The 19,102-nt window shown below is 41.1% G+C and overlaps 1 protein-coding gene and 1 long non-coding RNA gene across 2 annotated transcripts in view; one reads left to right on the top strand and one right to left on the bottom strand.

Moving 5' to 3' along the window:
• The window catches only part of LOC134675919 (pleckstrin homology-like domain family B member 1), a 163,414-nt gene that overhangs the window by 46,306 nt on the left and 98,006 nt on the right, over positions 1 to 19,102 (bottom strand). Inside the window, exons 3-7 of the mRNA XM_063534263.1 lie at positions 12,754 to 12,836; positions 11,879 to 12,052; positions 10,644 to 10,784; positions 8,818 to 9,320; positions 4,880 to 5,071 (exon numbers count right to left, since the gene is read on the bottom strand). Coding sequence (XP_063390333.1) covers positions 4,880 to 5,071; positions 8,818 to 9,320; positions 10,644 to 10,784; positions 11,879 to 12,052; positions 12,754 to 12,836 — 1,093 coding nt within the window. The remainder of the gene's footprint in view (positions 1 to 4,879; positions 5,072 to 8,817; positions 9,321 to 10,643; positions 10,785 to 11,878; positions 12,053 to 12,753; positions 12,837 to 19,102) is intronic.
• On the top strand, positions 4,739 to 5,086 carry LOC134675966 (uncharacterized). Its single transcript, XR_010099837.1, has 2 exons — positions 4,739 to 4,835; positions 4,962 to 5,086. It is a non-coding gene; the product is annotated as an uncharacterized LOC134675966 (long non-coding RNA).

The following is a 19,102-nucleotide window of genomic DNA, read 5'->3' as shown; positions in this document are numbered from 1 at the left end:
TAATGGCTGTAATTATTGTGTGTCATTTAAAATGAAATGGTTTAGTGAAATCTACAGTTGTAACTAAGGAGTTTTTAGTATAATTTTGATAAATAATAAAAAAGGCCGTCATAAGTGTAATTTTTTTACAGATTTGAGTAAATTATCGTACTTATACTTTGATAATACACATTCGAACTTCGGTCGCGGAGGGTGCGGTTAGGGGGAGGGGGGCTAAAATGAACTTTTTCATATTTCTTGGAATCTGTCATTAATATCGAAAAGTGTTGTATGTATAAACTAAAATAGACAGAATTTCCTACAAAAAAGGTTATATACATTTTAGTCCTAAAACTAACTGTTTTTGACTTATGAGCTTCCCAAGTTGGGATGCCGCACAATTTTTTTTTATTATCATTCATAAGTAGTATTTATTTTCATCTTTCTAATGTATATTAAAAGCGTTTTAGAACATTTCCGGAAGCCAGGGTATGATTTTACACGATTTTCATAGTTGGACTGATATGTTAAAATCGAACTTCACCTCATAGCAACCTTTTCGTAATTAGTTTCAACATACATTTTATGTATCATTATATAAAATTACATAAATTAATGTTATTTATAATCACATACCATTAAACACATCTAATTTAGAAGAAAAACGAAAATACCCGCGTATCTACCCGCGGGTAGGTAAATATCGGGTATTTACCGGGTAAATACCCGCTCTCGGGTATTTACCCGGGTAGTTACCCATCTCTATTTGCAGGTATAAGAGTTTCCTTTTCTATGACAAATGGTCAAAAATATGCACAGAAAAAGAATCGCCTACTTTAAATGCCGAGAAAAAAAGTCGCAACACAGGAAATAATATGCGTTTGTACGGGACAGCCCGTGGAATGCTCCTAATGGGCTTATGGTAAATGTTGCTATGAGGATTGGTGCAGGCGCTTAATTTAAGATGATGACGTTTTTTCCATGAAAATTGTTGTTTTATTTTTAGTTTTCAGTAGATATCATACGATATATACCCTAACTGCCGTATTCGAACATCAAGATATTCACAAGAGACGACACGTACTAGATCCATTCTAGGTACGTTATAGTTTAGATATCAACTAGTTCTCTTTTGCAGCGCAATTCGGGCAACCAATGTCACTTTTACGTTAGATAGAGTAAGATATATATTAGATGTAAATTAGATGTCTAAGTCATATCCTGTGGAAATCGTTCAAGAGTATCTCCAGAATCGCGTAAATGTCAAATTTGACAGATTAGATCTTAAACATATCGTTATCGTATCTTGGTGATGTCTAACAGATATCTAATAGATGTCCATTTCAAAATCCGAATCGGGCCCTGATTCTCCTATTCTCAGCCTCATAGCTCCTGTCATAGCTGTTCACGTATACTGGGGAATACTGCGGGTTCCTGTCAAAGGTACAGGCTGCTACGATTGTAAAAAGGTTGTTACTATACTGGCACATGAGATTTCAGATAATTTGACAATAAACGTCAGTCAGCTATAAACCGGCTTTTAATTACTACATTGGCGACAGGATTTCGGATTTTATTTGTATTTTCAGTTAATTTATCGGGCTATTTAGTATTTAAAAATGCCTTTCGGGAAGTTGGAACCGTTTGACTTGACATCTAAACAGTGGCCGGCATATATCCGCAGAGTGGGACAGTACATGAAGTTAAATGAAGTGAAGACCGAACTGAAGGTGCCTCTGCTGATAACAGTTGTCGGGCATGCCACGTATACTCTTATGTGCGATTTGTGTTCACCGACACTTCCTGAGGCCAAAACATTTGAAGAGCTGGTAAAATTATTAACTGATCATTTGGAACCGCAGCGATCCGAGATTGCCGAGCGGCACGTCTTTAGGCTGCGCCGACAGCGAGTCGGCGAGCCGCTCGCAGAATATTTGCAGAACTTAAAGCATTTAGCGAGCACTTGCAGTTTCGGCACCAAGCTCGAGGAGAATCTGCGCGACCAGTTCGTGTCGGGACTGGCAAACGAGGCGATGCGATCTCGGATATTCGCTGAAAAAAATATTCAGTATAAAGAAGCGGTGGAGCTGGCTCTCGCCCTAGAGGCCGCGGAGAAGCACGCGGAGGTGAGCGGCGCAGTGGTGGCGCCGGGGAGCACCTCGGGCTGCGACGGCGGCGGCGGCGATATTGGCGAAGGTTTGCATCACGCGAGTGCTCGGCGCGACAGGCGCGGGCCCGGAGCCGGCGGCGGCGCGGCCGCGGCCCGGGGCGGCACGGCGCGCGGCAACCAGGCGCAGTGCTGGCGGTGCGGGAAGGCGCACCGGCCGGACAAGTGTAAATATATGCATTACAACTGTGATGAATGCAACACGCGCGGTCACTTGAAGGTGATGTGTGGTCAAGGACGCGATGAGGCTTGTCGACAGTTCGGACGGCAAAATTACATGGACGAAGAATCTGATGAGGATTTATAAATGAGATAGTGGAGGAGGACAGACTGGTGACCCAGCTGTGTAGTGAATTCCCAGAGGTGTTCACGGATAAATTAGGTACTTGTAAAAAAGGCATTCAATTACAGCTCACAGAACACGACCCTGTTTATGTTCGTGCGAGGCCGGTACCGCTCGCGTTGCGCGAACGGATTGAACGCGAACTTGAACGTCTGGACCGCGACGGAACCCTGTGCCGAGTTGATCATTCTGACTATGGAACACCAATAGTACCGGTAGTTAAACAAAATGGAGAATTGCGCATTTGTGGTGATTGCAAGGTGACGGTAAATCCTAAGCTTAAGCGTGACTAAGTATTATCCTTTACCTCGCATCTTAGAGGAGCTGTTCGCTAATCTTAGCGGGGGGGAGCAGTACATTAAACTGGATTTACGTCACGCTTACGAACAGTGTCTGTTGACGAAGGACTCGCAGCCGTACACTGCAATCATCACTCATGTGGGTACTTTTGTGTACCGTCGCACACCGTATGGGCTTTTGGGCATTCCGGGGAGGTTCCAAAAGCTTATGGAGGAAACTCTGCGCGGGATTCCTAATTGTGTTGTTTTCCTGGATGACATTTGCGTGACCGGGCCTAATGCCGCACATGCAAAACTTGCGCGCTGTACTTGAACGCTTATACGCACCATGGGAATGACCTTAAGATTAAGCAAATGTAAGTTGTTACAAAATGAAGTAAATTATTTAGGTTTCATTATTAACAAAGATGGTTAACGACCAGATAGGACTAAGCTAGAGGCCATTTCCAATGCTCCAGAACCGAAAGACGTAGGTATCGCAACTTAAAAGTTTTCTCGGGATGTTGAATTATTACGGAAAGTTTATACCAAATGTAAGCTCTTTTTGTTGCATCCGTTGCATGCGTTGGTAAGAACCAAAGTTTGGAAATGGGATTCTGCTTGTAAGCAGGCCTTTTTAGAGGCGACACTAGTTTTGTTAGGTAAACGCGCATTATGTTGATAGCAGCGCCTATAGCCTCGGAGTCTGTAAGCTATGTTCAATTAGTTGAAGATTCGTCACCAGTTAGTTTCAAATACGAAACGCAGAAGGATTCCGTGTTAAATAGAATTCATGGTTATGTTCTGTTTGAGTGGCCGTCTGTCGCGAGCTGTGAGGATGAGAAACACGGACGCTCGTACAACTATCCTTGCGTTCCGATCCGTATTTGCGCGGTTTGGCTTTCCTGAGCAGCTCGTGACCGACAATGGTCCGTCATTCTTATCTAATGAGTTTAAGAAGTTTTTTTGTAGAGTATTGTATTAAGTACGTTACGTCAACACCATACAGGCCATAAGGCAACGGTGCCGCTGAAAATGCGACAAAAACAATTAAAGAAGCTATGAAAAGAGCTCTACACGAAGGCGCGGACGTACCTACTGCTCTTAATACGTTCCTTTTCCAATACCTATCGTAACTGTGATCGTAAGGGGGGAGAAGTGGTCCGAAGGTAGGGTTAAGTCACATACTGGTCCAGTTTTGTATTCGGTTGATATGGGTCAGGGAATCGAATGGCGAAGGCATGTAGATCAAGGGTATGGGTGCTGACGAAGCGTTTGAGGATGTATCGGACGGTGAAGCTCTGGCAACACCAGAGCAGCCTTTGACGCAGTACCTTCCCGGTAGCGCGGGAGTCCTTACGCCAACGGTGGATGCTCCGATTGCTCCGGCCGCGCCACCGCCCGATGCTTCCGCCCGTGCGTTGCGCGCTTGGATGCGGGCCCAAAAGTCTAGCTAAGTAAGTGTAGTGTTAGTCAGTAAATAATACTAGCTGTGTTTATGTTTCTGGTTGTGTTCTATTATGGTAAATCGTTTAAACGTTTAGTTAAAACTTTATTTTACTATACCGGGTAGCTAACTTAAGAGGGAGAGATGCTACGATTGTAAAAAGGTTGTTACTATACTGGCACATGAGATTTCAGATAATTTGACAATAAACGTCAGTCAGCTATAAACCGGCTTTTAATTACTACACAGGCAAGATCTTTTTTCTACTTGAACTATATGATACATACCCTGATTCTCCTGTTCTCAGCCTCATAGCTCCTGTCATAGCTGTTTGCGTATACTGGGGAATACTGCGGGTTCCTGTCATAGGTACAGGCAAGATCTTTTTTCTACTTGAACTATATGATACATACCCTGATCCTCCTGTTCTCAGTCTCATAGCTTCTGTCATAGCTGTTCGCGTATACTGGGGAATACTGCGGGTTCCTGTTAAAGGTACAGGCAAGATTTTTTTTCTACTTGAACTATATGATACATACCCTGATTCTCCTGTTCTCAGCCTCATAGCTCCTGTCATAGCTGTTCGCGTATACTGGGGAATACTGCGGGTTCCTGTCAAAGGTACAGGCAATATCTTTATTTTACTTGAACTATATGATACATACCCTGATTCTCCTGTTCTCAGCCTCATAGCTCCTGTCGTAGCTGTTCGCGTATACTGGGGAATACTGCGGGTTCCTGTCGAAGGCTGGTGAGGGCAGACACGGTCTCTTCTCTTCTTTATTTGATAGGTTACTTTTTTCGTCTTTTGTGTTGTTGATTTTGCCGTAGATGTTGTCTTTCTGGTCGTTGTTAACCTTAAAACACGAAAATCATATTCTTAAGTTAATCCTAAGGCAGAGGGAATATACTTCCCACCTGATTTTGAACTTTATTTCAAAGTGAGAGGATTCAATTTTGCGTAATTCTTGACACCCTTATGCCTTATAAAGGGTTAAAGGTAATACTTTGAATATTTCAAGTATTTCAACAACCAAATACGAATCAGTCCGTCTCAGTAATATTCAGCCAACCGCAACGTCGGCGTGCAGTTTCTATACAAGTTGCAGTCGGATTGCAGTCCGTCTGTACCGGCTCTAATATACCTACCAAAATATATCTAATAACTAATCTGCTACTATAAAAAGTTATACATATTAACATATGGTTGTACTTGGTAAATAATAAGAACAAGAAAATAGACGTGACTAAAATTCGTTATCATAAGAGCCCTTATTCCTTAGAGCGTTCACCGATTTTGCGAAATAACACTCGATAGATGGCGTTAGCGCTCGGTACGCGAGCGCCGGCAAAGCTATGCGCGTTTCAACGTAGACGAGAATAATTTTGATACTTTTCAATTTAATTTGCAAGTAAAATTATTTTAACGTTATATTGGCACTCTTTATTTTATTTTATAAGCATGGTAGTAGTCAATAGAGTGTATGTGTTGAGATAATATATAACCAACGACGAGTAAATAATAATGATTGTTTACCTATGTCATGGAATTATTGTGAAAAGTTCATCCATGAAGTCAAGTAACTTATTGTCAGTTCACGAGGAAGTTGAATAATTAAATGTTTTAAAGATAAGATTATATTAAATAATAGTATGATTATAGTAAATAGTAGTGTGTATGCATATAGAGGGTACCCAAAAATAAGTGCATTCCCATTGCCAGGGAGGTTTAAAGATTATACTGAGCAACTTTTACTATGGGACCAACCCCGAAATGGCAAAAAAAATTTGACTGCTTCATAGATTTTGGCTAGTCCATTTTCTACGGGAGGGTAAATTTTTTTTAGCAACCATAAATAAATAATAATATATACCTGTATGCATATACAGGGTACCCAAAAATAAGTGCATTCCCGTTGCCAGGGAGGTTTAGGGATTATACTGAGCAACTTTTACTACGGGACCAACCCCGAAATGGCAAAAAAAAATTTGACTGTTTCATAGATTTTGGCTAGTCCATTTTCTGTTGGAGGGTACATTTGTTTTAGCATCCATTTTCTTGCCAGCAACGAAAAAGCACTTATTTTTTGGCCACCCTGTATAATAACAATAAATTCGAGAGTACTAATAATGTAACAACTACTGAACACTCTGAAGTTCGCTTTTATGTCTAAAACAGAAGTATCTCCGTTTTTATTTAGTACGAAGTTAATTTATAAGGTTTACTTGATCCTTGTGGGTGGGAAGCAAATGAAGCTTTATTTGTAAGTATATAAAATAAAATAATATTTAATAATCTATCAACCGCATCTAGGTCGATAGTGCTCGTCAAGGCAAATCTATTGAGCCCAAACACGATGGAGTTATGATGAGTAGATTAGGAGTTCTGGTGACCAACTCCTGACTCCATCATGAGAACCTGGACTTCATCTAGATCGATGGTGCTTGTCGGGGCAAATCTATTGACCCCAAACACGATGGAGACATAATGAGTAGATAAGGACTTCTGGTGACCAACTCCTGACTCCATCTCATTAATAGAGTCAGGAGTTGGTCACCAAAAGGGTCTCGTGACTCTGGACCTCATCTAGATAGATGGTGCTCGTCAGGGCAAATCTAATGAGCCCAAACACCATGGAGTGATAATGGGTAGATTAGGATTTCTGATGAGTTGATGACCAACTCCTGACTCCATCATGGGAACTTGGACTTCATCTAGATCGATGGTGCTCGTCGGGGCAAATCTATTGAGCCCAAACACGATGGACTTATGATGAGTAGATTAGGACTTCTGGTGACCATCTCATGATGGAGTCAGGAGTTGGTCACCAGAAGGGTCTCATGACCCTGGACCTCATCTAGATAGATGATGCTCGTCAGGGCAAATCTAATGAGCCCAAACACGATGGAGTGATAATGAGTAGATTAGGAGTTCTGGTGACCAACTCCTGACTCCATCATGAGAACCTGGACCTCATCTAGATCCGTGGTGTTCGTCAAGGCAAATCTATGGAGCCCAAACATGATGGAGTTATGATGAGTAGATTAGGAGTTCGGTGACCAATTCCTAACTCCATCATGAGAACCTGGACGTCCTGGACATCATCCAGGTCGTCCGGGTATAATAAAAATGCAAACCCAAAGAATTCAAGTAACACTGAAAATCTATCACATAAGCGAGAGTCGGTTGTTAAAATTAAATATGGTGTAAAAAATGTACTCCGTAGGATCAAGATTTTCTAATCATAGTATACAACACTTCTCGGAACTCGCTCGATGTTTACGAAGCAACGAGCGCCTGACGGACGAGCACACGTCCGTCCCCTAAGCGCGCTCGGCGGAGAATGATCGCGCGGCGTCGCTGCGGCGTGATTTATAGGTCTTTTAAAAAAATATAGATTTACGGCAAGGTAGGTCCTATAGTTATGATTTTTTTTTTATGAGTAAACATAAAGTTATAGTTTGATAAAATTATTTTTTTGTGGCAAAATATAAGTCCAATTTGCGATAAAAAAATGTAATGTAACCCTGTTTTCACCAAAAAAATGAAGAAAACTCGGAAGGTATTTTATCAATTTTTTTAAATGAAAGTTCGACTTTCAAGCATGTCAGCCCCTCGTACAAGATATGGTGAGTTGAATTGTAATCATTCATGTACCAAATGAGTCTTGTTTACTGCAAAATTAAGAACCGAAACGACCCTTCTCACTGCAAATTTTGAAAAAGACTCCTAAGAAAACTCATTTATTTTAGGTTCAAAAAGAGAAAATGAAATTTTTAACGTTTTCAGCCCCTAGTTTAAGAAATGATTATTTAAGTACGTTATTAGTTTTTGAATAAATACTAATAGTTACGTCGTAATCTTGAATGAAAAAGGAAGCATTTTGCAAAATACGCTCGTCTGTAGGAGTAAGGACTCATAATAGGTACTCTATGACTCGGTGATTCCATTAAAATTCTTGTAAATTAATCCCTAATTATACTAACCTAAATAACCTGAATAACCAACTCTCAACTTTCACCCAATAACTAAGTTTATATTAGATCCCATCAACTCTCAATAGTCCTTAGCCCCCCCCCCCCACATCTGGCGTCTTTCGAGCGTCGGCGTCTACAATTCTATGGCCGACGTCGACGCAACGTCGACGCAGCGTCGACGCAACTGCGGAGCGACGTCATTTTCCATAGCGCTGGACCGACGCCGACGCTCGAAAGACGCCAGATGTGGGGGGGGGCCTTAGACCCTGGCGGGTGCTGCCTCTGCGTGCGTCCCATGACACGGGCAAGGGCAGCATCCGCTCGGTGTACCCCTTACATTTGATTGACCCCACATCTAGCGTCTTTCGAGCGTCGGCGTCTAGAACTCTATGGCCGCTGCTCGACGCAACGTCGACGCAACTGCGCAGCGACGTCATTTTCCATAGCGCTGACCAAACGCCGACGCTCGAAAGACGCTAGATGTGGGGGGGGCCCTAAAGTGTCAAAAGGGCCCCTACGTGTTGGCTTCGGCTCCGCGCACGCCTCCCAAAGGTCCGGAACACCAATGGTGGGAAACACATTTCAATCAGTATTTAAATACAACAATATAAATAAAATTAGTTACCTTTTTAAGTTTAAAATCGTTGCGCGAATTCTCATCGAAATTCCTGACTATATCCTCTATCTTATTCTTATTCCTTAAAGCTACATTAGCATACGGCCGTTTCTCCGTATTATTCTCATTAAGTACTATAATCTTCTGTTCAGTATTCTTCATATAATTAGGTACGTTTCTCCCACCTAACACATCTTTAGCCGGCGTGTTTACTGTTAACGAGTTTGAGCTAAATACTTTGGGTGAGATTTCTATTTCGTTCGTCGTGTAAAACTGGCTTCTGCCTATTTTCTGTTGTTTGGCGTAATACTCGAATTTGGACACTTTAGCCATAATACTGGACATTTTTGGTTGGTCGTCTTCTGCGTATTTTCTTGGGGCTACGGGGGGTTTTTTCTTGGCTATTTCGTTGAGAGTCATGTCTAACTCTTGGTCGAGTTGCTGGAGGTTGGTGTCTTTGAAGATTTTTTGGATGTTTGCGTTCTGGTAACATTGGTTCTGGTCTTGGTAACCTGGAAAGAAAACATCACTTATAGTAGTTACTTTCTCTTCGTAGCGACAGCGACTTAATTACTTAAGACATAAGATTGAATTCACCTTGTAGTACAGGCTACTGTAAAAATATGGGTGTAGACAACATACTGAAAAATATGTCCTATAGTTCTTAATTTACTGACATTAAGAGTTAAGGGACATATTTTTGAGATGATTTGTGTCGCTTAACTTCAAACTCGGGTAAATCCATTGGACCCTCTCAGCAAATATCTACCCTATTACGTTTTCTTCATACCAAAATCGCATAATCTGACAGATGGATTTACCCGAGTTTGAAGTTAAGCGACTCATTTGCACACATACTACATAGTTTTACAGTTGACTCTACAAGAGATCCAATTTTTAGGAATGAATATAAAATGACGCAAGTGTCTATAAGGATGGTATTCCATTTGTCAAATATCTTGGTCCAATGTGTATTTGCGTCTCACATTTTGCTCGATGACAGAGTGAGAAGCAATGCATATTGGACAAAGAAATTGGACAGGTGGAATACCACCCTAATGGCACCTCTACACGATGGGCCAACGCCGGCCACTCCAAGGGACGCAGCCATGCGGAATGAAATAGCAATATCACTTGCTCCCTCTAACGCATAAATGCGTCCCTTGGAGTGGCCGGCGTTGGCCCATCGTGTAGAGGAGCCATAAGACATAATGATGAATTTTAGATTTTAGCAATAGTTTCACTTTCACTTAATTTGTTTTCCTCGCTCAGCGAGGAGCATCACAGTAGTGATTCTATTGGTTCTTAACAAACACATCCCTCGCAACGCATCCTCGCAGACGCAGCCTTAATCGGATTAAGAGAGACTCAATCCTCATAGCTATAAGGTTAGATTTACCTTGCGCGCAGTGTTCATTAGGCTGGTATTGTACGGGACCCATGAATACGCGGGTCGAAGGGAGGACTGACTTCATGTGTTTGGCTTCTTATACGATATAGACTCTACTGTCATAGCTATAAGGTTGGATATACCTTGCGCTGCCGCTGGTTCGGCTGGCTTAGTGCTAATACAAAATGAAAGAGACTCTATCATTATGGGTATATGGTTAGATTTACCTTGCGCGTAGTGTTCATTAGGCTGGTATTGTACGGGAGCCATGGATACGCGGGTCGAAGGGAGGACTGACTTCATGAGTTTGGCTTCTTATACGAAATAGACTTTACAGCCATAGCTATAAGGTTGGATATACCTTGCGCTGCCGCTGGTTCGGCTGGCTTAGTGGTAGTACAAAATGAAAGAGACTCTATCATTATGGGTATAAGGTTAGATTTACCTTGCGCGCAGTGTTCATTAGGCTGGTATTGTACGGGAGCCATGGATACGCGGGTCGAGGGGAGGACTGACTTCATGAGTTTAGCTTCTTCGGGGTGGTTGAAGCGGAGGTAGTTGGACCGGCCTATTGTTAGCATGCTTCCTGTAAACAAACAAAATACATACATATAAGTGTGTCGCTTAACTTCAAACTCGGGTAAATCCATTCGAGCCTCTCAGCAAATATACCAATTACCTTTTCTTAATACCAACATCGCATAATCTGACAGATGGAATTACCCGAGTTTGAAGTTAAGCGACTCATGTTATTTTGATAAGATTGTTAACCACATTAGTCTCTAAGCGACATTATGCGTTATGCTGTACGTAATAGGGTGTCTATTACCTACTACTATAGATGTCGCATGAGGTCGGAGCCGATGGTTACTCGACTGTGGACGTTATGATTTATGTACTAAGGTGTATGTTACCTTGTGACAGTCTCGTGGGCTTGTCGACCGGCAGACCGTCTAGTAACGTACTCCCACTGGTGGGGTATAGGGTGACCACGCCGTGAGAGTTCTCAACGCGACAGTGTAAGCAGGCGACCTCAGTGCCTACTAGATAATCTACGCGACATTGGACGTTATCATTTATGTAATAAGGCGTATATTACCTTGTGACAGTCTCGCGGGCTTGTCGACCGGCAGACCGTCTACTAACGTACTCCCACTGGTGGGGTATAGGGTGACCACGCCGTGAGAGTTCTCAACGCGACAGTGTAAGCAGGCGACCTCAGTGCCTACTAGATAATCTACGCGACATTGGACGTTATCATTTATGTAATAAGGCGTATATTACCTTGTGACAGTCTCGCGGGCTTGTCGACCGGCAGACCGTCTAGTAACGTACTCCCACTGGTAGGGTATAGGGTGACCACGCCGTGAGAGTTCTCAACGCGACAGTGTAAGCAGGCGACCTCAGTGCCTACTCGATAATCTACGCGACATTGGACGTTATCATTTATGTAATAAGGCGTATATTACCTTGTGACAGTCTCGTGGGCTTGTCGACCGGCAAACCGTCTAGTAACGTACACCCACTGGTGGGGTATAGGGTGACCACGCCGTGAGAGTTCTCAACGCGACAGTGCACGCTGGCGACCCCGGTGCCTACTACGTAGATGTCGCAGGTTGGGTCTGAGCCGACGGTAAGCAACAGTGGACGTTATGATTTATGTAATAAGGTGTATATTACCTTGTGACAGTCTTGTGGGCTTGTCTACCGGCAGACCGTCTAGTAACGTACTCCCACTGGTGGGGTATAGGGTGACCACGCCGTGAGAGTTCTCAACGCGACAGTGTACGCTGGCGACCCCGGTGCCTACTACGTAGATGTCACAGGTTGGGTCTGAGCCGATGGTCACTCGACCTGGAAATGTAAAAATGGGATTTTATGTTTGATATACTTTTATAAGGTGAACAATCATTGAAGCAGCTTAAAGAACGTTAGCTTAAAAAACCGGCCAAGTGCGAGTCGGACTCGCGTTCCAAGGGTTCCGTACATTAAGTCCGACTCACGATTGACTAACCATTTCTAATAGGTTTTCCTGTCATTTATAGATACAGAACTATTTCGTGCATTTTTTTTTTTAATTTTAGACCCATTAGTTTCGGAGATAACGGGGGAGGGGGGAGGGGATTATATGGCGTTAATATTAAAATTTAAAAAGTTAACACATATCAATGAAAGTATAATGATCGAAGTCAAATGGCGTTCTAACAGTTTTAATCGTGTGTCGAAAGATGGCAGTAAATATACAGGAGCTACATAATTTACCATGACAATAAAACTATTTCAAATTCTATTTGGTATAGTGTAAATCTTTTGAACTGAGCTAGTTTACTCAAAGAGTCTCAAGAATACAATTCCATTGAGTGGTAAACCACAAATTAGGATAATTACCTTGTACTAAAAGCAGATTATAACCGCATTGATATGTTAGTATAGATTAACGACTCTATTTCTCTGAACAATAGACTACAAAATACACTAACAAAATAATGGTTAACATAACTTTTTTTGCATATAACGAAATTGAAATTGTCAATGTTCGCGACAGCATGACTTACCCTGTTTGATAGGATGGAGCGTGACCGCGGTGCTCAGCCTGCCCGTGCCCAGGCTCACGAGGTGAGGAGTGTTCGTCGCCACTCTGTAATAAACAGAATACATATTTTTAGGGTTCCGTACCCAAAGGGTAAAACGGGACCCTATTACTAAGACTCTACTGTCCGTCCGTCCGTCCGTCAGTCCGTCTGTCACCAGGCTGCATCTCACGAACCGTGATAGATAGACAGTTGAAATTTTCACAGATGATGTATTTTTGTTGCCGCTATAACAACAAATACTAAAAACAGAATTAAATAAAGATTTTAGTGGGACTCCCATACAACAAACGTAATTTTTGACCGAAGTTAAGCAACGTCGGGCGGGGTCAGTACTTACTTGGATGGGTGACCGTTTTTTTTTTGCCTTTTTTTGCATTATGGCACGGAACCCTTTGTGCGCGAGTCCGACTCGCACTTGCCCGGTTTTTATTACCATAAAAGTCTACATGAAAAGTTAGCATGTGTTTTTCGCTGTAACTCCTATGTGGTGTGGTTTGATAGGACTTTGAAAAAAAAACAATTTTTTGCAAACGGCACAGGACCGGGATCAGTGGCGAGCAGTCGTGTTGGAGGCCAAGACACACTTTGGGTAGCTGCGCCAGAGGAGTAAGTAAGTAAGTTTTGGCAATCTATTTTTTTCCCAAGGATTCGTTAGGTAGCAAAATATTGAGTTTTCAGTTAAATTCAAGTGTCCATCATGTCTAATTTGCTACACTTCGGATGATAATAAAAAAAACCGGACAAGTGCGAGCCGCTCACCGAGGGTTCCGTAGTGTTTAGCACTAATTTGTTGTTATAGCGGCAACAGAAATACATCATCTGTGAAAATTTCAACTGTCTGGCTATCACGGTTCATGAGATACAGCCTGGTGACAAGCCCCCTCCAGACTATGCGCGTGAATCGCGGGCGAAGCCGCGAACGCGAGTGTAGAGTCGATTTCGCTGTCTGCGAAAATCGACTCCACACTCGCGTTCGCGGCTTCGCCCGCGATTCACGCGCATAGTCTGGAGGGGGCTACAGACAGACGGACAGCGGAGTCTCTTAGTAATAAGGTCCGGTTTTTATCCTTTGTGTGCGGAACCCTAAAAATCATTTCACTCTGCATTGGACATTTCTCCCTCGAAGATAATTTGTATGTTGCATTTTTGTTCCTTGTATTGTAGACATATATATAATATCAAACATGTCAGTGTGCCTTAATGTAACGAGTACAACTTAACAGTTTGACATTCTATCCTACTGACCGCCTCTGTAATCTAACATTAACATATTAACACAAACAACTCTATCCCTTCCCGCTTTAGCTTAAAGTCCATAGTTGCTTGTCGATATATTACAAGGATCACAAGTAATAACAGTACAGAGCGATGACTTCATTCTATTAGCATAACGCCTTATCGCCTTCTTAGTAATCGACAGTGTTCGTATTTATATCTTTTGAATTCTTTGCCGACTCGTATGAGTTAGTTTAAATGTTATCTCTACTTTTCTAAGTTCAAGGCAAAACAAAGTGCAACTGGTATAGATCCCAGGGCACAAGGGATTCATAGGCAATGAAAATGAAGATGAACTTTATAGGTCCGGAACCATTCGTGGGTATGGTTGCCATACGTCCGGATTTGTCCGGACATGTCAGGATTTTTGACCCTTTGTCATTGCGGCCGGACTTGGCAAGTGTCCGGATTTTTAGGAATGACCTTATAAAAAAATATGTTTACGTGATATACTGCGTAACGAATACGATGCGGGTCGGGCGGAGGGAAAGCAAAAGGTAGATGCACGATACAGTACACCGCAGAAAGCAGCGCGCCGCCGCCGGGGCGTCGTTAAAGCTACGCCAAATCTCTGTTACAAGAAATGTCCGGATTTTTAGGGTGATGTCAGGATTTTTATCACGACATTAAATTCTTCCATATGGCAACCCTATTTGTGGGGCTCTCACAGGGAACCATTACAACGGCTATCAAAGACCATACTAAGACCAAACATCAGGAAGAATGGGACAGTCTGGCGGGTCTAAAGCAGGCAAAGCTCTTTATGCAAGGAGTAGACTCCGGTTGGAGCAAAAAGATTTGGAAACTTAGCAAAAGACCAAATCATAACAGGCGTGTTTACTGGCCATTACGGGGTCAAAGGAATTCTGGCCAAGATGGGACACTCTGACAACACCGATTGTCGTATGTGTGGCGAAGAGGAAGAGACAGTTAAAACAGTATTTTTTTAACAATGCTGAGAAAACTAAGAAGCCGATATTTGGCATAAAATTTAGCTTTGAATTCAAAGGTTTTCAAAAGGAAAGAATTAGGTATAATATAGATTTTTGCATGTCATTAATGTAGCTGCTTTACCTACGCTGCTTTTCCCCACCACAAGATAGACAGGAGTTTATTATTTCATAATTTATCTACGCCAGGCAGAAACGCACAGTTGAGGACTGCCACCCATCCAATAATTTCTTCACCACACCAGCTCGGAAAGGCTTACTTTGCACTTCAAAAACTAATAGCAAAGTTGCATTTTATTCACATGTGAGGCAAAGTAATCAAATGCAAATTTTGAGTTGTTTTCTTATGTTTGCTGGTAGAATTGACTTTTAAATGATGATTTTGGATGATAAATATATAATTACATTCATTTGGATTTGATTTGGTTTGATTTTGTTTGAAATTTTACATTTAATATTTGCTTCAGGTTGGTGTGGTGAAAAATTCTGTGTTTCACTCGGGGGAAAATTTTGTTTAACTCCCATGCTTTGAAACCCTCGCAACACTCAAGATTCCATTTTTCGAAGTGGTTCAATTTTGGTATCTTTCGCTTGTCGGGTATCAATATTAGCACGAGCGGTTAAACAACAACTTTGCCCCCTTGCAAAACAAATAACTATTATATGTATAACACTCCGGCCGTTTAGCTACTTTTGCTTTTGCAGTGTGTAGGGTACCTAAGTGTAAATTCATGTAGAAATAAATATATACATTGCCACAGCCATCACATATCATTAACGAACATAACACCAATAGCAATGCTCGATCCATATGAGTTCTCAATGGTATCTAGTTGTAACCGGTTGTAATGTGACGCCGACACCCGAGCTGCGAGTAGCCACTAGCCAGCGTAGGACATACGATATGTAACACTAGAGCACTAAACGGGTGGTAATGTCTTTAACTGGCTTGTGGGTAGCTTGATTGATTTGCTTGTTTTGAGACCACAATAGCTATCAATTAATTTAACCACGACGGAGTGATGATACCAATCAGTGGCGGCGCGTCAAATATATCTATAAATATAAATATAATATAAATATAGGCAAGCCGGGGCTAATTTGGCTTAAAATATGTTTAATTTACAACTCTGCTCAAAACGTACAAAAACAGGCAAGCCGGTGGGAATCGGCTTTTATGGACGCGCCGCCACTGATACCAATAGCTATAGAAGTAAACAAAATCTACCCTCAAATGGGTCCTTAAGCCAGTTGAGGATAGATGAAAACAATACAAGATCAAATAATGTAGGTTAAAGTCAGGTGTTTCAGTGACTGATCCAGGCGGTTTTGTAATTAGGGTACATCGCCAATTATTAGCCAGTTTTCAATTACTGGCCACCTATACTAAAATGAATTCTGTGTATAGGTGAATAGAACTCATTTTTGTAAGAGGCGGCCAGTTATTGAACGAGTGGGTTGTGGATAAATTTCAGTTACTGGCCATTTTCCTTATACTGAAAATGAGTTTTATTTATCTGTAAATAGAATTCATTTTTGGAATAGGTGGCCAGTAATTGAAAACTGGCTAATAATTGGATTTTCGTACCTTATATACTAAAATGAACTTTGTTCACCTATAAATAGAAATCAAATTAAGTGGCCAGTAATTGGGGGGTGGCTAGTAATTGGCGATGTACCCTATATAGTCGGTCAAACAATAAATGTTATAACTATCCAAAAAATTAAAAAAAAATGTATGTTTACTTTTATTTAAATACCTAAAAGTACAGACTTATAGACATACACAACTTAAAGACTTGGCGTTATTCATAAATGCGTTACTGGCCTGAATTAGCTACGAATCGTTTGTCTTTATCTCTCATATTGACTTATGTATTTGTAAGAAAGGGTTAAAACAAAATTTAAGTAAATCAGACACGTGAAGTATTATGAATAAGGGGGTATTTGTATAATATATTTTGAGAGCTACAATCATGAGCCTTGTATACACGAATTCAGACATAACCCTTAAATGAAAACGTGCAATACGCAAAATACAGCCTACACTATACTTAGTAAATGTTCTCATGAGTAAATAAAAGGGAATACAAAAGTCCCTTGTCCCCAAAATAGACGTTTCCTGCGCCGGGCGGTAATGTCGACATTGTAAACGCCATGTGGGCGAGACGCGTATACACACTATTACTGAATTTGCGCTGCCAGTACATAAATCTTGATTATGCGATCCTGTGCCCGCAATTATACGAAATTCGATTGCATTATACGAGTACAAAAAAAAAACTATTATTTTAAATCGATTTTTTAATAACTGGTGAATTTCGGTTTTTGCGGTATGCCCCCAAATTGCGGGGATCTTTCTCTTTTACTCCAATGACAGCGTAATAAGAGTGACAGAGAAATTTGTCCGCAATTTGCGCACTTGGATTTTTCGCGGTTATAGCCCGCGTTGACGTGTATTTAAGTAATTGCCGTTCCATTAAATCGTATAACAGTATTGGCACACTGTTTTTTGAAGCATTGACAGTAGTTTAACATCGGTGTTTTTTTCGTATCCAATTATACCGATTGACCAACTATACGAGATAAATATAAGTTTAGTTTACTACCAATAAGTCGTTAAGTAGTGTTTAAGCTCAAAAGTGTAAACTTAACCAGGCCGGCAATTAAATTGTACCTGTCCACTATCGGGTTGTTTGTTTTATCCCCTTCAGGACCCTTAGTTTAAAAATAAAGTATTACAATGTATACGAAAATAATTTCATTATACGAATTTCGTAGCCTATTATACGATCTGGCAGCCCTGTGGCTGTGTGCGGGTAAGTGGCGTCGGCTTAGCGGCTATGAGAAACGTTCGGTATTTGACAGTCGAGAGAAGTCGAGTAGTATTAAAATATGAGGCTAAAAAACCACGTCTGCCACAAGCCGTCTGATTTTCTTCGATATCGCTTCGATTCGATTTTTTTTCGAAACTATAAGTAGTCACGGGTATAGGGACATATACGTAGGCTAGTGAGAATACAACTAAATATAACTGTATACTCTCCAATTTATCAAAAAATGTTTACCATATCAAAGTAGGTACCTACCAATTTTGACACGTCTAAGCTAGACTATGCATTGATCTGTATGGAATTTAAAATCAGATTATATTTTTAATGAAAACAAACAAACAAACTTTATTTAAAGTAGGTATCTTAAGTGATACAGACAGTTTAGGTATTATTCAAGTATGCAGAGGTATAATATTACAATGCGCATATGAACGTCAAATACTAAGTAGGTACAATCACTTGAAAGTCTTGAAACTGCAGTTTTCTCCATATCTCTTCAGACACTCCGTCTAACCTAGTCACATGCTTACATGTGACTCATAAAACGGTTAAAACATTCACCGATTGTCACCCTTCTAATTCTAGCTCGTATTCCAATGGTACAGAGTTCAAAACAGTAAGGACATTGCCAAATCGCTGGCCCAATATTACCGGGTTCTATGTTTCACTTTTATCGAACTGAAATTTGAACATTGTCACAGTGACATTGAGTCGAATTTCAACTATCTGGAAAATGTAACATAGAACTTTGTAACATTGAGCCAGCGAAACGTAAATATTTGTACAGTCGCCATCAGATATATCGGAGCGGCCAAGGTGTTCACAATATCTGAACACGCACTCTTAACGCCTTGACAATAGAGGCGTGTTCATATATTTGTGAGCGCCTTGGCCGCTTCGATATATCAGATGGCGACTGTAGCAGCTTAGTGGACCATGTGTGATGCATTCGTGTGATCTAAATAAAGTCGTATATCTTATTTATATTTGAGTGCGATGAATTTGTTTAGTTTGGAACTCGGCATATCAATATTTGTCTTTGGTTCAGTGGATTTTTTAGATTGGTTAATGTTACGAGTATTACATTAACAATAATGATGTAATTATTCGGCATATCATTTTTGGTTTACAGTTCAGTGTTTTTTTTATGTAATTATTTTAATTGAAAATCTCGTAGCTGGAATAGAAAGATTTTTTTTTGCTGTCCCGAAAACTTGTTATTAGTTATGATTTAAGGTTATAATTTTCGTA

Source organism: Cydia fagiglandana, chromosome 23 (genome assembly GCF_963556715.1).
Source record: "Cydia fagiglandana chromosome 23, ilCydFagi1.1, whole genome shotgun sequence".
Taxonomy (NCBI): Eukaryota; Metazoa; Arthropoda; class Insecta; order Lepidoptera; family Tortricidae; genus Cydia; species Cydia fagiglandana.
Note: the sequence above shows the minus strand (reverse complement) of the source record. Positions and strands in the feature narration are given on the sequence as shown.